The 11,285-nt window shown below is 37.0% G+C and overlaps 2 protein-coding genes across 5 annotated transcripts in view; one reads left to right on the top strand and one right to left on the bottom strand.

The window, feature by feature from the left end:
• The first annotated feature begins 173 nt into the window (after nt 1–173).
• LOC136749405 (uncharacterized) lies at nt 174–5,912 on the top strand. Its single transcript, XM_066703693.1, has 4 exons — nt 174–313; nt 2,476–3,006; nt 3,857–4,021; nt 4,409–5,912. Exons 2-4 carry the CDS (start codon nt 2,505–2,507, stop codon nt 4,648–4,650), a joined length of 909 nt encoding a protein of 302 aa, XP_066559790.1. The 5' UTR covers nt 174–313; nt 2,476–2,504; the 3' UTR covers nt 4,651–5,912.
• Nucleotides 5,913–6,319: 407 nt separating this feature from the next.
• The window catches only part of sycp1 (synaptonemal complex protein 1), a 22,371-nt gene continuing 17,405 nt past the window's right edge, over nt 6,320–11,285 (bottom strand). For 3 of the 4 annotated variants that reach the window (XM_066703686.1, XM_066703688.1, XM_066703687.1), the window contains 6 exons: nt 11,215–11,285; nt 10,810–10,869; nt 9,880–10,053; nt 9,257–9,403; nt 7,214–7,300; nt 6,321–6,868 (listed from right to left, as the gene is read on the bottom strand). The exon at nt 11,215–11,285 is cut by the window's right edge and continues 1 nt beyond it. In XM_066703686.1, coding sequence (XP_066559783.1) covers nt 6,731–6,868; nt 7,214–7,300; nt 9,257–9,403; nt 9,880–10,053; nt 10,810–10,869; nt 11,215–11,285 — 677 coding nt within the window. In that variant the 3' untranslated portion in view covers nt 6,321–6,730. Of the gene's footprint in view, nt 6,869–7,213; nt 7,301–9,256; nt 9,404–9,879; nt 10,054–10,809; nt 10,870–11,214 lie in introns of all 4 variants that reach the window. The other variant, XM_066703690.1, reaches the window with a different exon arrangement.

Below are 11,285 nucleotides of genomic sequence, written 5' to 3'. Positions count from 1 at the left end.
ACTCCCTCAAGGTGCCAGAGACTAAACTTCTAAGAAGCTGTGGAGGTGAAACTACAATCGGTGAGAGTTAACCTAGCTGTTAACTGTATCTCCCTGACAACTGAGGGGCAGGGAAGGGCAGGGAGTGAAATAAGATCCCTCCCACTTACCTGCCCTGTGACAAAGGGCTGATCCTGTGTGTTACTCAGCAGGCCTCTCCAGAGAATGAAAACTGAGAAGAGCTGAAAATACAGCAGCCAAAGAGGAACGTATTGTGCGTGTGTTGCCATTTGGGGAGAAGTACTCTGTCAAGTGGATGCAGGTTAAATCTCAGGTAAGTTTCTGAGCCTGGCCTCAGTTGCTTTTCTTTTTTCAAAACTACAAAACAACAAATATAATAAGTACACCTGTGATTTGCCTAAGATTTGTTAGGTGTGTAGCTGAAAGTGTGATGCGTGAGAAAGGACTTTGTTGTTGTTAGGGAACAAAAGAAGCAGCCATTCAGAGTTGTGTGGCTCTTTGTTATTAAAAGAACATTTACCCAAAACGTGTCCTGTTTCATAAGTATCCGCAATAGGATTGTAATGGTAAGACATCAGGAAGTAACAGCATTCCCCTTTGTCGATGGCAATTCAATTGAGAACGTCTAGCTGACATGAGTGTGGGGGTTACTTTGAGTCACAACTAGTTTGCTGTGGGATTCCAGATGCCTTCCCTTATTTATGAAAGACCAGTGTTTCATTTTAGAGAGACAGGTTTCTGGCTGAGTATGATCTCTGTGTCACAGAGCCCTGAAACATTAGACTATACATCCATGCTGCGTCCTGCTCCAGTTTCACTGTTGTACTGAAAAAGTTTCAGTGTCCCTTAGTATAGTATGGGTTTACTGGTTTTATAAATGTGTCCTTGGCTAGACTCGAATCTAATTCTTGGATGTCATTTGCTTTCAACATGTGGACAAAAGACTTTCTTGTCATAAAGTGAATTCTATGTTTTATCAGCACAGCAGGGGGAATGGACGGACAATCCGCTGTTTTCTGGCTTTTAACTGTAAAAGTGTCTTTGTTTGATCTCTTCTAAAGGCAGCCAACAGAAATATTAATCCTATTAATCCAATTTCACTTAACAAATAAGAAATCAGTTGTTTTCCCTACGTTAACATCCCCTAGCATTGCAAATTGACTTGACAACATGAGGAAAATGTCAAACAAGGCAGCAGAATTGAGAAAAGTTTAGAACAATCGCAATATACAGGAACCTGAACTGTAAACCTATGTATACTGTATTTTAGATAAAACTATAACTGGAATGCATGTGCAGTTAACCAATACTAAGCCACAATGATACAGTCCAAATCCAGGGAGACATAGTCTTGTGCTGTCATGCTAAGTCTCCTCCCACAATTTGCAGACAGCAAGCACACTTTGCTTCTTGCTTAAGGTTATTGCCAAGACTAGACTTGCATTTCGTATCTCTGCAGTGTAGCAGGCATACTCTGCAAGGTAGTCATCACAGCATGACCTTTAGTGGCTTGATTAGATTTGAGGTAGACTGAGTTCTGGTACATTGGATATGTAAACATTTTATTTGAAGAGAAGAGTATGATATTTGACTGTCCCTCTGGGAGAACAATGTGGCCACAGTGGAGTTCTGTACTATCCTGCTGTTTTTATTCAACACTCCAGCAACCACTCACTGAACAGTCTCCTTGCAGGTTCCTGTGTGTTATCGGTGTTATTTACTTTCCCAGCCTGCAGAACAAATGTTACCTGCACTCCCACCCCCACCCCCCCACCCCCCCATCCAGTTGATTTGAGCAATTGGTCATTTGACTGCACTGTAGCCTGCACCCAACACACTGAATCATCTGGAGCAAAATTACTTCCACAAATAGACAGACAGCCATCTTTGATTGGCGGCTTGCCAGTTGGATACTGTGCTTTTGATCTCAAAATACTGAAGACACCATATACAGATAATACTATGTGTACCCAATAGTAGGTGCACACACTTTAAAAGAAACAATATAACCATACAATTTTACATAATTGTTATGGTTATACTTGAAATATCAGAGGAACGCTGTTGGACATGAATTACAGTAGAATAACACAACATGCTTACAGCCTGGATCCCAGAGAAATCCTGAAAATGTAATCGCTTATCCAAGTGTTGTGTATATCAGGATCTGTTTGAAACACATGCTAAATCTGCAACTGTCTGCATAACACACACGTTTTCTGGTTTCTGTTATGAAGAGAAGTTTATTATAGTGGTATATACATCTGGCCCCTCCTGCCTAGCACTTATTGCATGAGTACAATTTAAATGGTTTGTATGTTTTGTAATTCCTTCTATCTCACAGTCACTCTATGGTGCAAGTTTGTGGATTATGTGCTTGCTCTTCTGTTTGAAATTTGTGATTGCACAATATTCAAACAAATGCAACATGGTACTCTGTTTGGAAAGCTAACAGGGTTTCTTTATTTTGTCCAGGTGCTACACAGGTTGCTACAAGTTCAAACATGAGACCGGGGCAAGATCTCGGCCATTTCCTCACTCTGGTTAGCTTCCTTTCAGTTTTGACTCCGGGCATCTTCTACACCATTACGCCGCCATCTACAAATGTGACTTCTTTTACCAATGAAACAGCTTTATATAGTACCTCCATCACCCCATATCTACAAGTGAACAGCACAGGGGATGTTTCGACTCCAGCAGCCACAACAGTGTCTCTTACCGTTTCACCCAGCATCAGCAAAGACCCAGAGTCTTCTGCACCAACTGTTACTGGATTCACTGTTACCCCAGATGGTTCCTATGATAATTCCTCATCTACACCAAATGGCACTGTGTCTGCCACTTCCAGTCCTGCCATTTCAACAGTCCCAACCCAGGACACCCACGCAACCACCAGTGCAAACAACACGGCCAATTCCACCCATAGTGAAGCCGCCGCAACAGTGACACCCAGCATCACAACAAGTAGTTCACTGAACAACACCTCTCTGAACACCACCACTATAGGTAAGTCTTTAGGATTTATATGTTAGATCTGTGATGCCTGAACGGCAGCTGCACTTGATTTGGCCCGCAGAAGGGGATGTCATAAATAACCTACGAATAAAACACATCTCGTTTTTTAATTATATGATAAAAAATACATTCTTACATTCTGATTTTGAAAGTTGGTGATAAAAATAGTTTAAATTAGTTTGTTGTGTAAAGTAGGCTCTGGAAAGTAGTTTAAGAAAAAGACAATTGCTTAATTTGACAAGAAACCAAAGCTGTAATGAAAGAGTAGAATGTCAGAAGAGATTAAATGAAACATGATTCAACACACTGCCAGATTTACAGGTAATCAGCCCTCCAGGCCTTAAAGTTTGGGCACCCTGTATTAGATGTATGAAAAGGCTTTTTGCCTTTGACTGCTGCTTATTGCACCACCGATACTTCACAGATCAAAACATGTTCCAATGCGAAGGTACAGCTGTGATAAGTTAGGTGCTTTTCTTTATTCTATCCAGCTACCTTCCTAAATACTTTTCCTAAATACCTAATTTCCTCTGGTTTGCTGTTTGACCACTTTTAGAACCAAGTTAAAATTGAAAAAATACAATCGCCTTTTATCATTATAATCAGTGGAACACACCACACACACCCCTGTCTTACACGCAGTAAGACAGATTGCTGGGTTATATGACTGTTAAATAGAAAATGAGAAATTACAAATTATATTTCCCAAGCCGCTTGCATAACCACAGCAGTTAGAATGGGGTATCCCTGAACCCAGCAATTTGTTTTGCCATTGTAGCACTCTGATATGTGCTGATTGTCTAGAGACATAACCTGCTTTTATTTTATTTGGTGTTAACAGATGAACGGCTTAGATTCACCTATTCGGAAAAGGCCCTTACTATTTTCTTCAGCGTTATCCTTGGGGTGGCTGTTCTGGTCTTATTCATGCTGAGCGTTCACAAATGCAAAAGAAAGAAGACGCAGTACTCACACCGGCCTCTCTACAACAACTCTGATGACACAGGTTAGAAATGTGCTAGAACTGTTCATTTCAGTGTGTTTTGTTACATCCATGTGAATTCTATTACACATCTGCTATCGTCTTATTCCTACTTCACATTCAGTTCATATTGGAGGTAAATCTATAACATGTATTTGAACAAAACATTGCATATTTGTAAGGGCTTTCTAGACTACCGTACAGTATTGCTTTGCGAAAGAAAAATGTTTTTGGATGATTATGATATTGGTAACTACAGTAAGGACAAATAGTTGAATACATGAACCTCTTGCCCCCAATACAATGATGGATCTCCTAGGATCTAAAGAAATATACAGAACTATTAATTAGTTAAGTTAATAAGTGATCAGTTAGCATTGCAGACTGTATTCCTAATTATGTTGTTTTCAGTGGACAGATACATGGCATCAGAGGATACCCTAGTGATTTCAGGAGGACTGTATGATGGCCCCAGAATCTACAATCCCAATATGACTGTTTTGGATGAGGATGATGAATTCCCGGTCCCGCCTCCTTTTCACTCCCAAGCCACTGAGTTCCGTCTGGAGTTCTTGCCTGAGGAACGAGAGCGGCCCCCCGAGAGTGGAGTTACTACCTTTGAAACCTTTCAAGCTCCTTCTGGGGAAACTTAAGGCCTTCAAACTGAACATTGACGTGTTACTGAACTTTTATTTTTTTCATCTGGTTCACTGAACTCAAAAAAGCCTTACACATATACATCATGTGAAGCATCTGTTCAGAAATTATAGAATGCCTATCAAGCCATAGGCAGATACAAAAAAAAAGCCCTGAAGCCAAAGGGCCAATAGTCTTATCTTTCAATATTTCTTTATATTTGGAACATAAACTTTGGATTTGTTGTACAATTTATAGATGTAATTAATAATATTTATACTAATTAGAGATTTTAGACAGGAATGTAATATATTTTGGGATGAGATGCAGTCTCTTCTACTACTACTACAACTTACACTGTGGCGTATACAATCAAGGTTGGGATCTTTAAACCCTCCCAAGACTACAAACAACATGCATGCATGTTAATGACACACTTATTGGCTTACCATATGCAGGATCACAGAGTCAGGCTCAGTAAATTATTAACTGACAACATCCCATGAACAGCACGGAAGGGAGATTTAAACTTACCTCAACTATTGTGTCTTGTACATTTGACTTCACGATGTCTTTCCCAGCCTCCACCTGCTTTGTGTCTGTGTCTCAGGGGACTGAAAGCTGCAGTTGGTCAGGCAATTTAAAGTTTTAAATACATGCTCCAGTTGAGTTCTGTTGACTGAAATATATTTGCTCTGGAAATTCCAGAAATGCACATGGGTATATAACTTGATAATGGTGACTTAGGAAAAGATTCAACCACCAAAGAATATGCATGAATCTGAATTGCTTTTTGCATTTTTAAAAGAACTCTCATTAACCTGTGAGATGTTTGGCAATGTGAAAAAAACTAAAATAAATCTCAGAAAAGCACTTAAACTGATTAACATTCAGCACATATTGATCACCTGCATTCAATAATTAATGATCTCAAAGATCCAATGGATCTGAAAGATCACAAGCTTAATTATACATAGATATTTAAGAATAATTAAAATAAACTAAATCTATTTACATTTGCTCATGTTTATTTGTATAAAATGTTTTGTTTTATTTTGTTTTCTCAATCTGCTTAGCCTGGTGAGAGTTGTGACATGTATAAATAGGTCCCAAACTAATATTTTTGTAAATATTTTTATACCGTTTGAGTGTGTGTTTAAGACTTCTGTCTTAATTTACAAGAATTATTTCCTAGATTAGTTTGTGTTCTTCATAAAACAATTTGAAAAAATTAACTAATGCTTTTCTCTTTTATTACAAGAATAAAAAGTAAAAATATTTTTTGTGGTATTTTAAATACTATATACAGATAGCCATAAAAGGGTAATATGCATTATTTTGTTTCATTAATTTCATTAAGGATCACAGCTAGACTACTATAGTTGGGAGTACTGGTACAATGTAAATAAATCCCTTAAAAACATCAAACATGCTGCTCATTTTAAGAGACTACGTGATTTGAAATAATATGATATCACATAATGGTAATATTGCAAAGAACAATATTATTATTATTATTATTAATATTATTATTATTATTATTAATGATTATTATTAATAATTATAATAATAATAATAATAATAATAATAATAATAATACTTTTCAGAAATCAGAACACTTCATCTTTAAATTAATGACTGAATCAAAAACTGGAGGGACGGCAAAACTGAATATGAAATCATTTTATTAAAACTATAACGATAAGTAAAGCACTATGAGACATTCAATATATGTTAATCAGATGACAATAAAGAGTATTTCAAAATATGAATTTGAAAAATCTTTTAACAATCAATTAGCCCTTGGTTTATTATTAAGGAATTAAATACGGGAACATAAAACATTCTAGAGAATAAGTGCTATCACTGTTCTACCTTAAAATCTTTTAAAAGAAAAATCCTGTCATTCTGCAACGTTTCAAAACTGAAATACAAAACTGCATAGACCTGAATGACACTAAAGTTGAATTTATTTTAAAAGGTCAAACATAACACTTAGAACACTTTTCCAAACTGAAAATGAGCCTCTTAAGAAAGATTAAAGGTACTGCAACAATATATAAACAAAGCTCCTTGCTGATAGCACAGATCAGATGTTTATGCAAACATCTTCTCAGACTCTTTAATTTTTTTCTTTCTGTCAATATTGGTGACAGCTGTCCATCCAGCCTCGCGCATCCTTTTCACAGCTGCGAGTTTCAAAGCACTCCCAGGAGACTTGGGAACAGCGGGGCTCTGGATCCAAGATACCATAACAAATAGAAATACTGATGATTAAGTATAATTTCAAAATCCACAGCAATGAGCATACGTCCCACAGATCCATTGCATGGCCTATCTGGGATACACACTATCAATGCAGTCACGGTTTAAGACTACAATAAAAGGATTTGTAACATGTGATTTGTGCATGCTGTAATCCAAGATGCAAGTGGATGAAACCATGATGCAGGAAGGGATTTCAGAGACGGAGAAAAAAAGGGGGGCACAACATGTTATGTTTATTAGAACATTTCTTCACATTCTTCAGGATAAAGCTAATGCATCATGTAAAGTTCAATATAGATGTATGTGACATACCTTCTTCTGTGCTTCCTGAGAGAGACGGAGAGACGGAGAGTCACTGGAATACAGGCTCTTGAATGTATTAACCTCTCTGGACATGCTCTATAAAATATATATATATATATATATATTTCAAAAGTGTAGTGTAAAATGTTAGTGTAAATATATGCCACCAACTGTAGTATTATACAGGTTAATCAGAATCAATTTCTATAATCTTTTTTTTTTGTCAGCAAAACCAATTGATTGCTCCTTGAAAATGTGTCACTGGAATATATTGTGGTCTTGGCATTACTACAATATATTAATATTAATACTACAATACTCACATTTAGCTATGCTGTCTTAAGCCATAATATGAGAACTCAAAAGACTCAAGAGTTCTCTCTCTCTTAGAGTGTGTACCAGACATCTCTTGCACAAATTAGAATTTTTTCATTTTTACATTTCTAAATAATAAAATTGGGTAATGTTTCAGATTGCGTGGTCCAATTTAATATTAAATAGATATTACATTGAAAATCTACTTGATAATTAAAGTTAATCTAATATCTATCTATACCAATATACACTCACCTAAAGGATTATTAGGAACACCATACTAATACTGTGTTTGACCCCCTTTCGCCTTCAGAACTGCCTTAATTCTACGTGGCATTGATTCAACAAGGTGCTGAAAGCATTCTGTAGAAATGTTGGCCCATATTGATAGGATAGCATCTTGCAGTTGATGGAGATTTGTGGGATGCACATCCAGGGCACGAAGCTCCTGTTCCACCACATCCCAAAGATGCTCGATTGGGTTGAGATCTGGTGACTGTGGGGGCCAGTTTAGTACAGTGAACTCATTGTCATGTTCAAGAAACCAATTTGAAATGATTCGAACTTTGTGACATGGTGCATTATCCTGCTGGAAGTAGCCATCAGAGGATGGGTACATGGTGGTCATAAAGGGATGGACATGGTCAGAAACAATGCTCAGGTAGGCCGTGGCATTTAAACGATGCCCAATTGGCACTAAGGGGCCTAAAGTGTGCCAAGAAAACATCCCCCACACCATTACACCACCACCACCAGCCTGCACAGTGGTAACAAGGCATGATGGATCCATGTTCTCATTCTGTTTACGCCAAATTCTGACTCTACCATCTGAATGTCTCAACAGAAATCGAGACTCATCAGACCAGGCAACATTTTTCCAGTCTTCAACTGTCCAATTTTGGTGAGCTTGTGCAAATTGTAGCCTCTTTTTCCTATTTGTAGTGGAGATGAGTGGTACCCGGTGGGGTCTTCTGCTGTTGTAGCCCATCCGCCTCAAGGTTGTACGTGTTGTGGCTTCACAAATGCTTTGCTGCATACCTCGGTTGTAACGAGTGGTTATTTCAGTCAAAGTTGCTCTTCTATCAGCTTGAGTCAGTCGGCCCATTCTCCTCTGACCTCTAGCATCAACAAGGCATTTTCGCCCACAGGACTGCCGCATACTGGATGTTTTTCCCTTTTCACACCATTCTTTGTAAACCCTAGAAATGGTTGTGCGTGAAAATCCCAGTAACTGAGCAGATGGTGAAATACTCAGACCGGCCCGTCTGGCACCAACAACCATGCCACGCTCAAAATTGCTTAAATCACCTTTCTTTCCCATTCAGACATTCAGTTTGGAGTTCAGGAGATTGTCTTGACCAGGACCACACCCCTAAATGCATTGAAGCAACTGCCATGTGATTGGTTGGTTAGATAATTGCATTAATGAGAAATTGAACAGGTGTTCCTAATAATCCTTTAGGTGAGTGTAGATGTCAACAATGTGGAAACAATCTATAGTGGCGATATCATCTTTGTTTGACCCAGTTGTTTCTTGTAACTTGCCTTATGGATTTGATATTGCAACTTAAGATTGCAGAGCAATTTTGTAACTTGCATTTTTTTCCTGCTGACAAAGTTTTTGGTATACATAGATATTACATTAACATTCTATTGATATTTATAGATTATCATTCAAATATCTTTCATTTTTAATTGGGCCACTTAACCTAAAGCATTACTTAAAAGGGTATTCACCAGTAGGTCAGTGTTTTCTGAGCTGTCAGAATTCATATCAAGCAACAGGGGTACTTTTCTCTTTCTCTTTGCAGCATCAATCACAGGAGTGCTTTTTACTCTTTCCATTGACTTTCCAACTTCAGGTGGTGTCCGTATTGTGTAGGTCTAAAAAAGGCAGGTATATATTTTTCTTACTCATGATGTGTGAATTAGGAATACAGCATAATGCAGGATTCTCCCCCACACATCTCTGCCTGCGAGTTGCTGTCACCAGGGGGAGTAAGGGATGTTAGAATTGTTAGCCGTTACCAATAGGAATGTTCTGTGTCAGTTATTACAGCAAGTCTGAATGCACTTATTTACATGTTGTTTATTTCACCACTTTACAAGAGCATACAACATCTCTGCGACAAATACATTTAGTCAATCATTACAGTCATATATAATAACTTTATTTTCTTGATTTTTTGCCAAACAAGGACATCACAAATATGTATAATGAAACAAATATAATTTACTTAGACTGCAGAGGTATTTGCTGAAATCTCATATTATTAATGTCAAAGTTTGATAAAACAAAATGTAAGACAGTCTATGTAAATAACAAAACAGGAGCAAAAGTACAACAAACTATTTCTTACCTTAATACTTGGAGTAGCCTGGAATTTTGTGGAGGGCATCCAAGATGGGGTTTTTCTAAGAGTCTCTTTTTTTTCTGCTTTATTTGAAGTCTGAAGCACAGTGCTCTTGTAAGATTTCTGGTAAGGAGTTGTTTTTGTGCTAGCATGTGCAGAACATCCATGAGGATCCATTTCCTGCCCAGAATCATTTAAACACAGATTAACAAATTTTTGGAATTCTCAAAAGAAATACAATTAAAAAGAAATTAGATATTGACACAAAACACTACCTTTACAAAACACATACAATTCCAGATCGAACAAACATCATCATCCTGAAGAATAAGAGAAACCTTGACAGAGTATATCCTGTAAAATATACACATTCAAATAAAGTAATAAACAATTTCAAAACCACTCGCTGCTTCCCACTGAAATGTTTGAAGAACAATTATTTTATAATTATACACTGTTTGTATTTACTCATCTCATTTTCATGTTTTACCTACAAGACCATGGACTGAATTTAATCATTTTTGTTTAATAAATGCCTTATTGCAGTGATGGTAATATATTATTCATTTCCAATAACTGCTTTATCCAGTATAGGGTCATAGTGAGTGGGAGATTAACTTAATTATGCCCTTTTCTAATTATGAGACTGAAATCTAATTTAAACTAATGCCTACATAATTACATCAGCCATCTTATAATGAAAGGCTCAGTATGAAACAACAGTGATGATGGTACATTTGCATAGAATGTGTATGAGTTTGTAACTTACAGAAAGATGTTTGTTTTCTTTTTAATTTAAGAAAACTGAATTTTGACATTTTAGAAATAAGTTAAACTCCAGACTATTATTTTAATGAGCATCTCAAAATATTTATAGAAAATAATTATACATTCAATTATTAACTAAGTTGGTTTTAATTAGCAATGAATTCTTACAATTTCGTCTGTGGAATCCAGGAAATCCTTAATTTTCTTGTTTTCTTTTCCCAAAATATCCTATATAAAAAAAAATAATAATAATAAAAACATCTGATTACAATGAAACATGACAATTCAGTTTGGACATCAGAATTCTGTTTGGGACATATACAAAAATGCTGTAAATCAAGGTACAATATAGAGACTCCAGGTACACCCCTGACCTTCAGCATGCTTTCTATTATAAACTGTTCAGAGTGATTTCCAGGAGAAAAACTGTACTGACACACAGTGAGTAGATTAAAAATGGTGGGAGAAGTGTGTCTGACCTATTTTGTATTTATTGTCAGTCAGCTGGTGGAAGAGGAAGTGGGGCTCTGACTGGCCACCTGAAAGGGCACTTCTATAACAAATACACAGTACCTTCTTTTTCAGCTCTGCTTTCAGCTGCTCGGTTTGCTCTTTCATTGCATTAACTTCTAGTTCTAGCTTTT

Source organism: Amia ocellicauda, chromosome 5, assembly GCF_036373705.1.
Source record: "Amia ocellicauda isolate fAmiCal2 chromosome 5, fAmiCal2.hap1, whole genome shotgun sequence".
Lineage (NCBI taxonomy): Eukaryota > Metazoa > Chordata > Actinopteri > Amiiformes > Amiidae > Amia > Amia ocellicauda.
This window is presented reverse-complemented; position numbering and strand designations above follow the sequence as displayed.